Below are 18,077 nucleotides of genomic sequence, written 5' to 3' on the forward strand. Positions count from 1 at the left end.
GTTTCTGTAGGTCGTATGAGACAGCAGACAAGGCCAAGCCATGTTTGTTGCCTCCAGCACTATTCCACTGGGCATGAGTGTGCCAAGACCCTCTCACATACCGTCCACCTGCACACTAACACATACTCTTGTTTCTCACTCACCCTGATGGGCCATGAAGAAGATCTGTGTTCTTTCAGGCACTTTGAACTCCATCACCACAAAAAGTAATAATTGGATCCTAGTAAAACCTCAGCTGTGTGCTATACAGGGCAGTATTAGACCATGCTTTGGTGCTAATCTCAGCTTCTGCTGCCTGAAGGGAGAGTGGTTCAAGTCTTTGGGAAGGTAGCAGAGAAGTCACTGAGGAATGGGATGAGAGAATATTGACAGGAAGAAGAAGAAGAAACGTTTGGAAAGGTGGACAGAAACAATGGGTAGGAGACCTCTTCCATATTTATTGCTTTGCAGCCCTGAACCCCCCAAAACATCATAGCACTGCACCCAGATGTAAGGCCCACATCACAATTACCGGCAAAAGATTTTCCTCGGGGGAGAGATACTTGTGGATCTTCCTGTAGAGGGTCTCGAGGGCTCTTTTTACTTCTTTGCCAGGGTATTTTTCAATGACTTTCCTCAGCTCTTGCTTGCTGTAGGCCAGATGAAAGCTGACTTCCTCTTCTTTCACCCCCTGAGCCACACGGGCTTTCACACCTTCAAAGAAGTGCTAGAAAGGCAAAGAGACACTCACTAACGAGCTGTGCTAAAGTGGACTCCTGTGCAAGGGTTGAAACCTGACCCCTTTACTCAGTTCCCTTCCTATGTCTAATTGAGCAAAAATCATGTATTAGGGACTCCTCATTATTCTGTAGGAAACCAGGGACACTATACAGTCTTAGCATGCTGTAGAGAACTTCCTCAGTTCTTTTCCCTCTCTGCTTGGCAAGAAGGATCTCTAAGGGTTGTAGTATCATGGAGCAGTGTGACTGCTGAAAAACCACTCATGCTCCTTGTTGCTTTTTATAGCTTCACTCATTAGAGAGGGTTTGGAGCAAGTGCCAGGGGAATCCCAGAATCTGCAAAAGTGCAAAGCAGAACCCAAGTTTTCTCCGTTCTTCCAGGATATTGTAAGAAAGCAGAAAAGGCTAGTCCATAGGGAGGAATTTCAAAAGTAACATTTATCCCACCTCAAGCATGGCAATGTGTCTGAGCTAGTTTTCAGGAAAGAAGTACCAGCAGCAGTGAAGCTCCACAAAAAGCTCAATGCTGACACAATACAGTTTTTTCTGCATGAGCTTTTCCAGGCACAGAATTGCAGAATCTGTCAGACTGGAAGGGACCTTGGGAGGTCTCTCATCCAACCTCCTGCTCAAAGCAGGATCAATACTGGATTCAGACCAGGTTGCTCAGGGCTTTTGTTCAGATAGGTCTTTAAAACTTCCAAGTGGCAGCCTGTTCTAAAGCTTTGTTATCCTCATAGTGATTACTTTTCCTTATATCTAGTTGGAACCTTCCTTGTTTCAATTTACAGCTGTTGTGCTCCCTTATCCTGTCATGCACCTCAGTAACGGGCCTGGCTCTGTCCTCCTGGTAATCTCCTCCTAGGCATGGGGAGGGCTGCTGTTAAATCGCCCCCATAGCTGTTTCTTCTCCAGGCTGAACAAGCCCAGCTTCTTGAGCCTCTCCTCACAGGACAAATGCTCCAGCCCCCGACTATTTTGGTGGACCTCTGCTGAACTTGCTCCGGTTTATCAACATCTTTCATGTCACAGCTGGGCACAATATTGCAGATGTGGTCTAATGCAGACTGAATAAAGAGGGACCTACTGGCCACCATCCTGTTCATACAGCACAGTAAATTGTGTGTTGTCCTGAGTATCTCTACTGCAATTTACATTGGAGAAATATCCTAAATCTCAAAGTTTTTCAGGGAAAAATGGGTTCCTAAATGTATGAGCTCTTTTTAAAATATGAAGTGGGCTCCTACATTACTTGGGCACTTTCGCAATTTTTCTTCACATTAGTGAATTGAGCTCAAACTTGAAGAGCTACACGGGATACAAGACAAAGCCATGTCAGGACTCCAGAAATCTTTGAGCAGAGTACAACGAAAGTGCCCTCATACGTTAGTCACTTTGTTTTGTTGTCAGCAATAAAATTAAATTTTCCCTCGCATAGGAAGGATTTGAAGCTGTTAATACAGGCAGGGCTGAAGGCAGCATAAGACACTGAACTGCTCTTCCAGTCAAACCTGCAAGATGTTTGACAGCAAAGGCTGGAAGCAAATCAAAAGTGGTAGGCCCTGTACAGGATTCAAGCTGAACTCAGATTGTATTAGATGTTTTTTGGCAGTGAGCACGTAGGCAAGGAGCAGAACTAGAAGGGGTCTCCAGAGCAGCCATCAACCTGGGAGGAATGTGAATGCCTGTTTGAGCTGGCAAAGGCAGGTGCTTTGAACTCAGTTAACAAAGCAGCCACTTGGAAAGCCTGGAGCTGTGTTAGATTTATTAGCCCAAGCAGCCATGCAAAAAGAACTAGCGTCTGACAGAGACAAGCAACCAGAAGGGAAAGGGGTCTGAACAGGTCCTCAAAACTCCACACTGAGGCTGAGTCACACAGGTAGATCTGAGCTTGTAACAACATCTAAGGCAACATAGCACTGTTCTTACACAGGGAGGCGGGTCTGCGCCATGAAGTGTCTGAATCTAGCACAATAGTGTTATTTGCAGTTTGTCCCAACTTCATCCTGGGGTGTTGTTTTCACTGCTAAAGGCCAGAAGCTCTCCTGTTCTCAGGCTGAGGTGCAGTGATTCTGCACAGGAAAAGACTGCTTCATTCAGCCAGAGTTTGTGGAAAACTTTGAACATGTAAAGCTATGTTGGAGCCACTGTATACAGGATTGTAGTCAGCAGGGCTGAAAGAGTGTTTGAGGGGACCCCAGGGCAAGACAAACTCTACCTTAAATACTCCTGGCAGATATGTGCCTACCTTGTTCCTAAAAAGCTACAACAATGGGGATTCCACAGTTTCACAGTTCTCCAGGTAGTCTGTCCTTACACAGGCTTACCATGAACAGTTTTTCTTGATGTCTAACAAAATCTCCCTTGACATTACTTGATCATGTGGGTTCTTGTCCTGTCCATCACGGTCACAGAAAAGGATTTGCTCCCTTAATCTTGCAACAGTCTGTTATATATTTTAAAATTATCCTATCACCTTTTGCTGATCTCTGTTGGAGACCACCTCCACTCCTTCTTAGGTTATGTTTTCTAAATTTCTTCTACAGGAACCTTTAGATGATAATTTCTCCACTCTGAACTTTGCTCAGTGGGTTCATAATTTCTTGAAGTGCATGCCCTTTGAGTCCCAAGACAAGGTGCTGGACAAGGTCAGTTTATACCATACTCACATTGAGTTTCTCCAGCGGCTGGCCCAGGTACTTCATGACATATTTCTCCAGGTGCTGACTATACCTTTGCTTGGCTTCTCTTTTTTTGCCCTCCAGGCAGCGTATCTTCTTTTGGCACAGGAAACAGTGAATGTGGTGGAAATTTTCCATCATGATCATATCTGTATTGGCCTTGAGGTTTGCTGAAGACAGACTATTAACTTAAAAAAGAGGAACAAATCAAGTGGGGAGAGAAGAAACTCCAGGCTGGGTCAGGAGAGACATGAGATGAAGAGACTGTCAGGCATTGGCTGACAGTAGAAATCTTTATCAGGTGACCCTCATCACACATTGTTCAGCTCTCTAACCACCTTCCCTTGCAAAGGAAGATACAGGTTTTAGATTCATGACACTTAATGCCTGCTTACGCGAAAGGGTGCAGAGACATCCAAGTTCACTCCAGCCCTGTCCAAATCTGTTTCTGAACTGAAAGCCAGAGAAGCATGTCAGTGTGGTGCTCACGCAGCCTTACTAGCACAGACACAGCTCACCACACTGCCAGCTACACGCCAGCTGGTCTGGAGAGGGCTAGAGCCTGAGTAGCTCATTGTGCATGCAGAACAGGGAGAGCCGTTCTCCCCCATCACTGTAAACATGTCATTAGACTGTCTTATTTGAACTGTCTGAGTTCCTCCAATACCGGAGGGAGTAACTATCCATTACGCAAATACTAATCCCCATTCATTAGCTTGATTTCCTATCTCACCTGCTTTGCTGTAAACATTCCTGGAGCCTAGAGGGGCCTGTATATATTAATTTTTGAGCTGCTACTCAGGAGGTCACCCCAAGCTCATTGGCAGATGGGAGCTGGCTTTCTGCACCACCTAGTGATCTGCAGTTCAGAGGCTTGGAGCTGTTACTTCTACAGCACCTCAGGTCCACTCCAGGCTGGAAACCAGGGCCCCTGCACTGGAAATCAGCTATGAACCCCATGGAACTATGTGACAACACAGAAGTCTGCTGAAATCTACCTGCCTTGCTCTCCCAAGCCCTCCCTTTCTCCCAGCAGGCCTTGGAGTTTTCAGGGGAATTGCTCTACTGCTGTTATCGCTTCTGAGGTGTCTGTGCTTGTAACAAGAAGTGACTCATCTGTTGTCGGGAGCCGTATTCTCCAGAACACCCCAACTGGAGTCAGTTACATGCAGCTCTGTGTTGCGTTTGTTTCAGAGAAGAGGAGGAGGAAAGGGTATCTGTGTGATACTACTCTACGGGAACAAGAAGAGCTCTTGTCTGTGACTGTGTTTGTATACAGGTGCTCAGACAGATGTGGTCATGAATGAATACCTGGGGAGAGATGTTATATCGTAGTTTTAAAATATCAGGATTTTCTTGACAAAACAAAGTTCTCTATTTCATATGACTCTCATTGCAGCAGTTCAGTTCAGACCTAGACCTGTCTTTCAGTGCGTATACATAACAGAAGAAGACAAATCCTTGATTTGCCCAGCCCATCTGGGAAAGGAGAGACTGAAATCAGATTCAAAGCAAAGCACATCTATCTCAGCCCTCTGCTGCAACTGGAATCATCCCAGTGTAGGCAGACACCGTGCACCCAGCACGCTGTGGTACTTGTCTGATATTCCTCGACCCCTGCTCAGTGAAGGCAATTTAAGCTTCAGGCAGTGATCAGGAGCCAGGCAGCCGGCACATGCCCTGCCCTGTGGCTCAGCTCATTAGCGGTAACGCCGCAAGTTGCAGCAACACTGCTGCCTGACCGGACTCGTATGTCCAGACTTCAGTCTTGTACTCACTGCTGCTGAAGACGCTGCCGGCCAGCCTGAGCTGGGCCTTGTCCAGCTCGCCCCTCCGCTGCGCTGACCGGAACACGTCCTCTGAGAAATTAACAAACTCCTCGAAGCGGCTCACGAACGGCAGAATCCCGCCTTTCGTCTTGCTGGTCACCTTTGCCTCCTCGATCTCTTTGCACAAGGCCGCCTGGCAGTGATACACAAAAACGACACTCTCAGGCCTGCTGCAGCCCCAGCCTCATTTTGCAGCATGGTGAGACGCATGCCAGAAAGCAATTAGACCCTGTATAACAACACTGCTGACCCTAACTTCTGATTTTCAGAAAGGCAGTGTTTGTGGCGCTTGGGGACAAATTGGTACTGCAAGTTGAAATAATCAGCTGAGTACTACTTCTCCCATTTACAGCTGCAGGCCTAGAGAAACAGCCTCACTTTTCATGCAGGGCTACAGGAAGATATGTGAGCTTCCTGGCTTGAGGCTGGACATGAAGCAACGCTAGCTGCTCTCCTGGTCTCCCAGGCTGTTTGGGTCTTTGCTCAGATACAGTGCTGCAGTCTCCCCACACAAACACCCACAGCCCCTAGGTATTCACTGCTGCCACTTCCAGCACTCCTCAGACAGGTTTACGAACGGACTTGCTACTCCGAGTCTTGACTCAAATCCCCTTGCTGTCAACTCGTGACTTCCCTCGTCCTCAATGGACTTGAGGCCAGGGTCCTCTGCCACTTCTGGTGGGATCTCAGTCCTCACTCGCTCCGCTCCCTGCAGCTCAACACCTTCAACCACCTTCAGCAGAGCTTACGTTAGGAGTTTAGAAGATCCTAGAAGACGACAAACATTACTCCAGAGTACTTGGACTTATTCCTACTGATAATGGGACACTCACAATGCATTTGTTGAAGCTGCTCTTGGCCAGGAGTAGCATGTTGCCCAGGACAGTGTTGAGGAAGGATGAGGGGAGAGATGGGGAAGAGCCCCACATCTTGAAGACGGAGTCATTCAGGGTAACCAAGACCTGCAAGCAGCTGAATGGGTGGACTTTATTGCAAATATCTAGAAAGCCTCGCAGGTCTGGTTCCAGGGAACTGAAGATCTCACTTAGCAGTCGAGTTGTAGGTTCATCTAGTCTAAAAAAAGGAGTCAGTTAAATGAGGAGGAGTATTGGCACCATGGCCAGCTGGAGTGAACACAGGTAAATTTAAAGGGAGAATCAAAGCCTTCTCTATCACAGTATAGCCTGTTTACACTTGGGTCATCTTTTTGCTCTTCACTGTCTCTACTTGGGTGATTGTGGACTCAGCCTCCAGCGGGAGGGCAGGTTAGCTATGGAGTCAGGCTGCTCAGCTCCCTCCAACGTAAGCTCACTTCATCTACTTTTTTTGCTGGAAGAGTAGTCTGCTGGTAAAAGCGGTTTTACCAACACTGAAATGCTTCACAGGGTTGAACTGGTTTTGGTGACATTTTCACCAAAAGAAAAGTAAAGTACAAATAAAAGTCCTTGTTTCACTTCAAAACTGGTGAAACTTTTCATTTCAATATATTGCAAATGTTTTGTTTTGATTTTCTGTGAACAGTCAATAGAATATATATCATATAGTATTCATGAGTATATGAAATGTATAGTATAGATGCTATCCTGTCTGTACTATTCCATATGTAGCTGTTATTATCAAACTTTTCCTGTTTTGACACCCAAATGACATTTCAGTGTTTTTATGCTGAGGTTTTTTTTAAGGTTCTGTTCCATAAAATATTTTCACTTTATCACATTGCTAATAAGGAATTAAAACTGATCAAACACAGGACTTTCTCATGAGATGTAAATCTCACTTGCTGATCCACTCTGAAGCAGAGCCACTGTACTGACAAGAGGCAGAACCAGGAGGTTCTGCTCAGCCTCTCTGCATGCCCAGCTAAGATGTCTCCTGGTTATTGCTGTCCAGGGTGCAAAATTTGGGACCATGTAACTGAAATCTGAATGGTGGAAAGTGGGCGGGGGGCGGGGGGCGAAGTCCCTCCATCAGTGCCTCAGCCAGTCCCTATAGGACACTCCAGGCCATGCCCTTGTTAGAGCAGCAAGCTCTCTCTGATTCTCCACATACTGGCTCCGAGGCTTGGTGCAAGGAGAGTCTTCTGGAGACGGCATGCTTTCTCCTCCCTTAGCGGCAGATGCCTGAAAGAAAGAATGGGATGGAAAATATGATTCATTTGCCAAGATCTCATCTGTGCCCTCCCCCAGAAAGAACTTTAGATCTAGATTTCATTTCAGCAGAAATAATACTGCCTCATATTGCAGGCCCATGTTCAGTGCTTTGGTACCCACTGACAGACAGCTTGTGGTTTTGCTGGAGCCATCGATTAAGTCCAGTGCAATTCCCCTTTACCATCAGGAAGCTGTGTTTTCTTATCCTTCCCCCTTACTGACTCCTGACACTTAACACCGACCATTGCTAGAAGACAAGAGCCCAGATCATCTCATATATCTGATACTGGTAAGCAGCCCCCACGTTGTGCCTGCTGAGTTTTGTATCGTTTGGGTGGGAGGACTGTCTAATGGGACTGGAGAGGACACAATCCTCATACTCACCTCCAGCACCTCTGGGTCTGCAGCATCCTGGCTTAGCAGGAAGAATTTCTCAATGAACTGCTGTTCTGCAGTGCAAAGGGGTTGCAGTTCTTTCAGCACCTGCTCCAGTATCTGCTCAGAAACCATTGGGCACATTAGAAACCCCTTAAAATACACATCGAGGACACTGGAGTAAATGTCCGTGTCCACCTGAAATGAAGTCTAAGCCACTGTGAGGAAAGATGCCAGCAGTACAAAACATACATGCTTCTGCTCCAGATATGAAGCGCTAAAGAAAGGACTGTGGGGTGGCTTGCAACATTGTGCACAGCCTCCGTGGGACATGTGAACCATTTATTAAATCTCAGCTCCTTACTTTGATGACATTGCCTCTGTTCGGTATGTCCTCCTGGCCATCTCTGCTCTCAGGGAGGCTTAATCGAGATTGCTGTTTGCTCCCAGTCACCATCGGCTTGTCTAAGACTTCCTGTAGACCTGGAACAGGCATAGTGCTTTGGTAGGCATCTGGACATCTCTGTTCCTCTTGGCCTCTCCAGATGCTCTGATAATGTTAATGGATCTACCTGTTTTTTATTCCTGATCTCATGTGTGAGTTGGCCTTTTCATGTCAGATTTTCATCAGGTTCAGATATGTAGGGGATGGAGGCTTTGTTCTCATTTTTAAATCTACTTTCTCATCTTGTTTTCATTCTTTCTCTTGTTACCTTTTTAATTATTTTCCCTGATTGTGACACTTACCCTTTCCTATTCAGTGCTTAATACAAAATCTCAAGAACCAGTGAATGATAAAAATCTATGCTGATAAGAGCGTAAGTGAGTTTCAGGAAAAAATGCTTGTTGCTTTGTTTTTTACGGTAAATTGATATTAAACAAAATCTCTGAAAGGGAGGTTTGTCTCTTCTCAAAAAACTTGCTCTTTTAACTGATAAATGCTCATTTGGAAATTAATACACTTTTCAAACATTAGGAGTTTTTACCACAGCATTTTCACTGGCTGGCTGGCTTCAGCTGAAAAGTTGAAAACATTCTTTGAAATTTGCATTAAAAATACCATTATATCACTGGAAAGTTCAGTGGAGAAATATCTCTATCATTTCCTGATCAATTTTAAAAATTTGTATCATTCCACTAACCCCAGAGGACCTTGGTGACTCAAGCCAGCTTTCCATGTCCTGTAACATCTGAAACATCCCTATTAGAGTTACTACCTTCAGGGATTTTACCTTTGGAAAGGTTTTGTGGGACATTCTACATGGTGAACAGGGATGAGAGATGACAGACAACTTTGCTCATCACCTCAGTCTTGCAAAAAAACACCAAGAAAATTAATGATCTGCTTCATAATCTTCTTTGCACACTTTGCAATTAGAGATGAATAAGCGATATTTTTCTTGTTGGGAAGTGGGAAAAACAGGAAAAATTATCTCCCTGTAGCAAACAGGAATGAATTTTTCAAGGCTGTAAATTTCAGCTTGGAAAAGGGAATGAGAAAATGAAGAGAAAAATTTATTGACTTGCAATTAATTGTAAATGGTTTGGGGTTTGCATTCTAAACTCTCCCATAATAAATAAACAAGCAAACTCTCAAAGCTACAGGTAGTATATTTAGAACTGATCAGCATTAACAATACTTTACGAGGGACAGAAGCAACCCTAAAAAATTCACTGCCACAGTAAAGAGTAGAAAGAAACAGGCCTTGAGAACTAGAGTGAGCCTGTGTTTTTAAAAGAAGGATGAGAAATGTTATTAGCCTGTCATATGAGGCATGTGTCCTTGTGGCCTGGGTTTTCGTTCATTAGGCAGTTCACCCTGGAGAAGACAAGTGAAAGAGAGCACTTAGGTGGATAAATTGTCTTTTCCTGCAAAATAAACCTAAGACAGATCCTAACAGAGACGAGGAAGGAGCTGGCCTTTGATAGCTTTACTGACGGGCAAAGCAAACCACCGTACACCCAGACCAGACTCCAGCACCTGAAACACAGAAAAATTCATCTGAGCAGAGCTAACTGCATTGCTTAGGGGAGCAGTTCATTTGCAGGAAAATGTAATCAGTTTGACAAAAACTCAGTATCTGGTGAGCTTCCTCCCTGTCTCAGACCTCTTCTTACACCAGGGAGCAAAGGATGCTGCTCGCACACCCACTAATCAATGTTAGCCCTACCTCAAGGCCCCACGCAGGCCCATGGCCTCACTAGCCCTACCTGCCCAGCCCGACGCTAATGAAGGGAATCCTACTGCACACTCATCCTGACTGTGGGAGCAACACCAGCCTCAGCCTTGCACCCTGTAGTGTGAACCCTGAAGCCCCAAACCCTACCCCTAGCCTGAAAAGCCCTAAGGGTCCCTGAGTGATTTCCCGGACAGGTAGCTGGTCTCAGCTTTCATGTCTGCTCAAGAGGCCATGTAAGCTCCAGTGATCGCCCCAGCCAGGAAGATCTGCGAGCCCAAGTGTAGCCCAGAAAGACCCATCGAGACCAGACCTTGCCCCAAAAGCCCAGCTCCATCCCTGTCCCAGGAGACTTTCCAGGCCTCTGCTTTGGCGCTAAGCTCCCTCAGCCAGTAAGTCCCGCGTGCTCCAGCACCACTACAATTAGTCCTCTTGTTAATGCCTGCAGCAAATCTAGTGCAGTGCTTCTGAGCATGTGGAGACAGAGCAATACTCCGAGGTGCTGCAACAGGCCCCCTGCATCAGCTAGGTCAGCAGTTGAACTTAAGACTTACACCTTTGGTCAGCCCACAAAGCGCCAGTAGGGAGATGGCAGAGCAGGGAATTGACTTCCTGCTTTTGGGTAATTTATAACTGCGTAATAACAGGTTCAGAGCCACTGAAATGGCCTTCCATCACTGCAGTTGGTTTCCCAGAGACTGAATTTAATCCCAAGATTTTAATTACTCCCTTTTTTATGGGACTCACATAGACATGAAAGAAAAATAGACAAAGCACTAAAACGAAATCACTGGTTTAACATTTACCAAAAAAGTATTAGACAGACTTGCTTCAACACATGTCTTTCACTATCTTTTTTATTTTTAACAAGCCTGTTTTCATAATGGGACTCTTTGATAGCCAAGCCATCTCTGCACCTGCAATGTTCCTCCATTTTAATAGCTTTCTGAGCAAACCCAGCTGTGCTTTGGCGTAGAGACAAATTTTGTGTGTGTGGGGGGGGGGGTTCTATTGCCCAGCAGAATTAAAGTCCCTTGCTCAGAGTCCATCAATTACTTTGCTGGCTAGGAACGAGGGCCTCTTTATCCTATATACAGTCTTTGTTATTTCCTTTTATTTAAATAAAAGCATGTACCCTTCCTCAGGAAATGGAACCTGATCACATTATTTTATAAACCATGGATCACAGTTTGCTTCCCCACTGCCAATTCCCGGGGCTTGCTTGCTGCCAGTATGGTTATTAGTGCATATCAGGAATTCCTATTTTTAAGCAAGAAAGAGCACATTTCCCCAGGAAATGCTGTGTCCAGGCATCAGGGGGTCCTGAGAGGAACATTACCTTTTTTATCTACTTGGTTTACTCAATGTGACAGGTGAGCCAAACCAGATGCCCATCTCTGCTGGGCCGAGTGCAGAAACCACACTGTGAATCTGTCTCCTTACTGGTGAGGCGCAAAACAGCTTGCATCGAGTTATGCAACCTGCTGGAAGCAAATTGGTTCTGACTAGAATATCTCCTCGACACTTTCTGGGGGACACTGAGGGAACACTATCCTGCGGGCAGACGGGGCAAGGAGCCGTGCAGCCTGGCAGGATGACGGAGTACTGATTACGGTGATAAAAGCAGGCTAGGGCTTTGGAGTCCTTGCTTGTAACCCCAGCTTTGCCACAGGCTGCCAGCACGATATTAGATGTATCAGCTGCGGGCCCAGCTTTCCCAAAAAGCTATCTCCGCAAAGGACAAGCTAGGTAGTGGAGTGCTTATCAGAACAGTCAGAGCACAAGCTCCAGGAAACTAGGATCTGTCCGTTCTTATCCACCTCTCATGGGTTCATCTGAGCACTGCAAAGGTGAGTCCGTGGTTCTACCTCTTCTTCTGCTTGTTACGGTGACTGCTTTATTCGTACACAGATCCCCTCTTCCAGATAGGGCGGCTCCATAAGAGAAAGGATGCTAAAGTGCGTGGGAAGGTGGAGCTCATCTACACAAGCTATCAGTGCCAACGGTGTACCCACCGCTGAGCGTCAGCACAGGCAGGGCAAAAGCAGGTGAGTACTGGAGAGGCACATTAGTTTACCACCTACAAATTGTCTGCGGGACTGAGTGACGGGGAATGAAGGTAATGGTCAGGCACGCATTTGGTGCGTGATGGCAGGGTCGGGATTCTAGACACTGGCAATTGTCTGCTGTCTGTTGGGTCCTGCCCTGACGTGTTATTGCCAGCTCACACAACTGACCTGGGGAGACCTGGGGAAGAGGAAGGGCATGCCTCCCAGAGCTGCCTTTTGCCAGGCACTGCATCTTTGAAAAGCTGGAAAGAAAGCACATAGACAGCGCTCGGTTCTCCTCTGGGCCCTCAATCTTGGCCAATAAATCTTTGCGAGGTGTGACAACCCAACAGGAGCCCATCACTGTCTGTTTTGACAGTCTGTTAACAGGCCCATGGGAGAAGTATCTTCCTTTATAGTTCTTATGAAATACTATTCTTTGTCAGATAGTTCATTATCCCAGCATTATCCTAGAATAATTATTACAGCCTGATTTTATTTTTGTTATCTTCTTACTACAGTCTTTCCTGAGTCCTCCAGCTTCAGCAACAACTCATAGCAACAAATAAATTGGTACAATACAAAACAGCATTACACAGAAAGAATTTCCTAACAGCAGTTTTCAGAGCGTCCCTTTGATTCTGTTGCCTTATTATTGCCCTTTATTATCACCTCCATTATTGCCTTTTATAACTTTGTTTTTAAATTACAAGGGGGAATAAAAATGCCCCATTCACTTTTCCTATATAACTCATTTTTTTAGTGCTTTTTATCATACCACCCCTTTTCTGCTAGAAATAGCAGAGTCGTTGATCCCTGTTTTTCAGTCTCATGATAATTGTCCCTTGCTTGTCTCCCTAGTTTGGCAAACCATTCTGGCCTGGAAAAATAGGTTTCTGGTGACTATAAAGAGTTTTCCTGGGGTTGTTCATTTTCTCTATTTCTAGCAAAATGAAAAATTTTAATTAAGAATTAGTATCTGAGCATGTGGTAAAATTCTACTCTTTCTCTTCTTTTCCACTTCCCTCTTTTTTCCCCTAAAGCGGTTAAATTTTTGAAAATGGAAAGAACAAGGGAGAGAAAGCCCAACTTATCTTCCTTCCACCCTCCCTTCTCTTTCCAGTGGAAAAAGATTTTTTAGTGAGGTTTTTTTTCTTTCATAGCAGAATGAAACAAAAAGGCTTCAGGACACGTGTGCTCTGTTGCAGGTACATGTACGCTGCTAGCACTGAATGCTACTGTGAATGGTAGTGCAGCTCCGAGACCAAACATAAAACAGCTGGTGTGTACTCCATGGCAGGAGCTGGGCTAGTTTCCTATATAAAACCACCTTTCATAGTCAGCGAGACCATGTGCTCCAACTAGAACTATGTCAGCAGGTTTTTTACATATTACTTAAAGTTTAGTGAATTGTTAAAGGGATTATATTTCAAACAAAGCATACCATAGTGATGTAATCCCTCCTCTCAAAATGCATTTAGGCAACTGTAGAGAGAATACCTCATCAGCAAGCAATTACTCTGGTATCAAAGTTCTTCATGTCTCGGCTTTGCTGGTCACTTGTTAAACTACAAGCTGTGTCTAAATTGCAGTCCTAAATTACTACTGAACATCATCATTTGGTCCCCTGGTCTTGAAGTTGCCTGCTTTTCTGGTATGTGTGGTTGTCTTTCCTTCCTGGGGAACTGGGCAATGGGCAGCGAATAGGGGGAGCTTGAGGTGGGTGTACTGGTCATTCTGGCACAGATTTGAGATACGGCTATGATGCACACCCAGGGATGGGAGCTGAGAGGTGCTCCCGTGTCCCCCACTTCACGTACAGCCTCTCCCAGCTGGGCTGGCAGGTCTGTGCTGCTCTGCAGAAAGACACCAGACAGCACTGCTAATCCTGGGGATGGAAAAGTGACACCAGCCCTCAGAGATGAGCCAGATCGCCTCTGCTCCAAAGACTGGAGAGGCCTCAAGAAGCTCTAGGGAATTTAAACGGGACTTTCCAGTCTGCTGGCTGGACCATCGTTGCCTAGTGGTGGTTTGCAGCCTGAAACTGTGGGCCCACCCCTGGGCTGGGACCCACAGGGAAGTACTGGGAATGTAGCAAGGGGGTTGAGCAGACACAGCACTCAGTCTGAGTCATGCTTCTCAGTGCTCTGTCCCTTCATCACTGTGAGGATGAGCTGCTGCAGCCATGGTGCAGAACAAAATGGTGTGAGTGCTTCCATCTGGAGGAACACGGCACCAGTTCACAGCAGCAAAACCTGGGACACAACGGAGGCTTCCTGCTGTAGTCCCCAAAGTGGGAAAGCTGTGGGCAGCAGCTCTGTCCTGTATCCTTTCTTGTGCAAGTTGCTCCTAGCACAGGCTCTCACTGTCCTTGCTTGAGACTCACTAAGTTCCTCATAGGTCCACAGAGCAGAAAGGAAATTACAGCAAGGCACCCAGATGTTAGCATTGTCCTTTAAAGCCAGTTCAGAAACGGAGGAAAAAGGCCCTGGGAGGCCTATAGAAGTGGAAGTAATCTACAATGGTCTGATCCTGAAGCCAGGTGGCCTTCAGGCTATCTTGATCCAGCTGCCCATGATCCAGGCTCACTAACCATCTTTTTTACCCCACAGGAATGGCATGTCTTTCACCCCGGAAGAAAAAAGATGAGCAAATATCATGACAACTGTGTGTCAGCTGGACAGGGGCCAGTGGTAAAATCACTGCCATGTGATCAGCCCAGCAACTACAGCGAGGTAGAGGCTTTTGCTTGGATCCTTCAGCCATTAGGCATAAGTCCTGTTTCCTTCCCTAGGCTTAGTCCTTCAGCTTCAGCCAGTACATACAGTGTTTCCTGGGATATAGACACAGTGTTAAAACAGAGGAAGAGCTGGAAGAAGCAATGATAGCACTCTGTTAGACTAAACACACGAAGCAAAGTGTGTTTTGACATTCAACTTGGGCCAAGCTGGCAGGGAATTTTGCATTACAGTACTTTGTTTTACTAAAGGAAAGTGTGATTTTTGCAAAATCAAAGACTTCCAGAGGGAACAGATCAGTTTCTCTTCTCATCTTCAGAAAAACCTGACTGGAATATTTTGAGTCAGATGCAGAGATTACTGTTGAAATGATCAGCTTGGGACAACACGGTCCCACAGTCCACTCGCTATGAAATCATTCTGCTCTCACGAATACTGCTATGAATACACTTGTGTCTTTAGGGACAGGCTTGGTGCCATCTCCTTACAGGGAAAAAAGAGTGTCTAAGGAGGCTGTGACCAGCTCTGTTTGCATGAAATAAGGACCAGACATTAAACTGGTAGTCACATGCCCTATCTCTTATGGCTCCTCAAGACATGATCTCAGCTACCCATGCACATTTCGTGAGTCCTAAAAGGGGAAGTCACACAAAAGCTACAACTCTGAGAAGCACATAAAGTATGCTGAATAATGCATGGAGCCAAGACTCACACACACACACTGCCTGGTGTAAATCAGAGTCACTTTGTCACTTGCTGCCAGCTGGAGACCTGATCCACAGAGGAGAAAGTAAATTCATGGCACAAAATCTAGGGAAAACAAGTGTGTGGGGGACTATTGCTGTGTTGCCTACTTACAAATAAATCACTGCTCAGCAGCACAAAGGTCATATTTGCAGAATTACTTACTGGTCTTTCTTCTTCCTAACAAGAGGATTTTGGCTTGTTCAAAAAAGGCTTTGATTTCCCTGTCATACAGTCTGCCGAGGTTCTGGGTATAGACCTGGAAAGACAAGGAAGACATCATAATCTATGCCTGAACACCTCCCACCTCAACTGCTTTCATAGCTTTTTCTTCACCCTCCCACTTACAACAAGAGTTAGCAGAAGGCAACTGAAACAGACCTGCTGGTCTTTGTGTGTGAGACCTTTGGAAAGGCAAAAAACAGCATGAAAAATAGAAACCAAACCTCACTGAAACACGAAGAACAATCTCAATTACTTAACAAGCCCCTATCAACAGAAGACAAGAACATTAAGATAGCGCTTCCCCAGAACCATTTAAATAAAGCAGTGTTGAATAAAATACAAGATTAACCACATTCATTTCATATTTATGTCTCTCATTTTGTTTTCATCTGGGCATTTCTGTACTAAAAGACCAAACTTTAGAATTTCAGGATTTTTTATCCAAAACAATGTCTGCCCTGAGTCCCATTTCTTGGTGATTTCTACCAAGCACAGAGGCCCAGCATCAGGTGGCCAAGCTGGCCTGACTCTCTCTTAGAAGTTCCCAAAGTTGGAATTTTGCAGGCAGTTTGGGTTTCATGAAATCAAGCACTCACCGCCAGTTTGACTAATCTGTTTCTGGTGGTGGTTCGCTGAAGGGTTTCGGTCATACCTTGGGGAGATCACAGAACAGAACTGGGTTGGCATTCCTCAGCCAGGCCATGAGCGGGATGTAGTGCACCAGTTCCTCATGGTGGAGTCTATGGCTTGGTGCAACTAGCTTGTCAACATGATGCACGAGAGCTGGGACTTGAGTATTTCCCTAAAGCAACAAAAACAGCAGAAAGAGTTAAACAAACCATAGTCATGAAAAGCTCTGAAAAATAATTGTCCCATAATCACCTGTGAATTTCCAGTTCTGAAAACACTTGAGAAGCAAATTTAAAGGGCAAAGAGGAACACACATGTTCATTTTGAACTCCAAGTTTAATCCCATTTTGTGGGAACGTTTCAGAGACCAAAGGAATAAACCGGCTCACTAGTCATGTGTGGCATACTCTGGCTAACTAGAGTGGTTAGGGGAAGACACAGGAGAAAAAGTCATTGTTCAGGATCGTACTGGAAAAAAGTTCCCCCAAACACTGGGAAGTGAGTGTGTCTCTAGATGGGGATGCAATGGAGTGGGGGAAGGATGCTGAGCAGTCACAGAAAAAATAGCCTGATGCAATGCATCTGTCAGGGCCTGGCTGTGCTGGGACACAGCATTCACAGAAGCAGAGTCATGTAGGTGGGAAGGGAACTCTGTAGGTTGGAGTCCAATCATCTGCTCACATCAGGCCTGGTTAGAGCAAGGCGCCTGCAGCCATACCCAGCTGAGCCTGGAGATCCCACAGCCTCTCTGGCCCGTGTTTCAATACTTGATCACCACCATGGGAGGAGGGTTTTTTTGCTCTTACATCGGGTCAGAATTTTCCGTCTTCCAACTTGTGCCATTGCCCCTGCATCCTGTCCCCAGGCACTTCTGGGAAAGCTTAGGCTCCATCCCATCTCCGCCCTCCCATTCGGCAGCTGCAGGCAGCACTAAGTGCTTTCTTTTCTCCAAACTGAACAGACCCAATGCCTTTGGCTTCTCCTCATACTTCCTGTGCTTTGCATTTGCCTTTGTTGAACTCCTTACACTTCCTGTCAGTCCATTTTCCCAGTCTATCTAGGTCATTCCCAGCATGTTGAGCACTCCCTCCGGTTTGGCATCACCTGCAAATTCATTGGTGAATGCAGAACTCTCCTGTGTTGAGGCTGTTAATAAAGACATTGAACAGTACAGTCCCCAGTATTTATTCCTGGAGAATGCCCCTGGTAGTCAGTCACCAGCTGGACTTTGCATCCCAACCCTCTGAGCCCAGCAGTCCAGCTAGTTTTCCTTTCACCTTATTGTCCACTTAGATAGACTTTATGTCTCACCAGTCTGGCTATAAGGGTACAGTGGGAGACTATGTCAAAGGCCTTGCTAAATTCAAAGTGTACAGCATCCACTGCTTTCCCCTTATCCACAAAGCCACTCATCTCATCTTTGAAGGGATTGCTGAAGGAGAGGCAGAAATTCAGTCCATGCATACAAGGTGCATAAGGGGACACAGGCCAAGCAATCAGCTCTGTGCTGTTGTCATAGGCCGCTTATCTGAAATAAGAGAATCGTAGCCCAGAATACTATGGTGAGGTTTCTTGAGAGGCAATTTGCTGTGATCTGTTAGATACATTAGAGAGAGATGGTGGCAGAACCACTTGGTGGCAAACCAAGAACTCATTTAATAGCAAACTTAACTGCTGTGTCCAGACTGAAGTTCCTACATTGCATATGCGACCAGTTGCAACACAAAGCGAGGACACCAGATACTGGCATTAAGAAATGAG

General features: G+C 45.7%; 1 protein-coding gene across 2 annotated transcripts in view; it reads right to left on the bottom strand.

The window, feature by feature from the left end:
- LOC112982482 (exocyst complex component 1-like) overlaps positions 1–18,077 on the bottom strand; it is a 42,049-nt gene that overhangs the window by 1,204 nt on the left and 22,768 nt on the right. For both annotated transcript variants that reach the window (XM_026098921.2, XM_026098913.2), the window contains 9 exons: positions 16,339–16,488; positions 15,627–15,720; positions 8,119–8,237; positions 7,764–7,874; positions 7,279–7,349; positions 6,063–6,303; positions 5,179–5,362; positions 3,389–3,588; positions 512–706 (listed from right to left, as the gene is read on the bottom strand). In XM_026098921.2, coding sequence (XP_025954706.2) covers positions 512–706; positions 3,389–3,588; positions 5,179–5,362; positions 6,063–6,303; positions 7,279–7,349; positions 7,764–7,874; positions 8,119–8,237; positions 15,627–15,720; positions 16,339–16,488 — 1,365 coding nt within the window. The remainder of the gene's footprint in view (positions 1–511; positions 707–3,388; positions 3,589–5,178; positions 5,363–6,062; positions 6,304–7,278; positions 7,350–7,763; positions 7,875–8,118; positions 8,238–15,626; positions 15,721–16,338; positions 16,489–18,077) is intronic.

This window comes from Dromaius novaehollandiae, chromosome 11 (genome assembly GCF_036370855.1).
Source record: "Dromaius novaehollandiae isolate bDroNov1 chromosome 11, bDroNov1.hap1, whole genome shotgun sequence".
Classification (NCBI taxonomy): Eukaryota; Metazoa; Chordata; class Aves; order Casuariiformes; family Dromaiidae; genus Dromaius; species Dromaius novaehollandiae.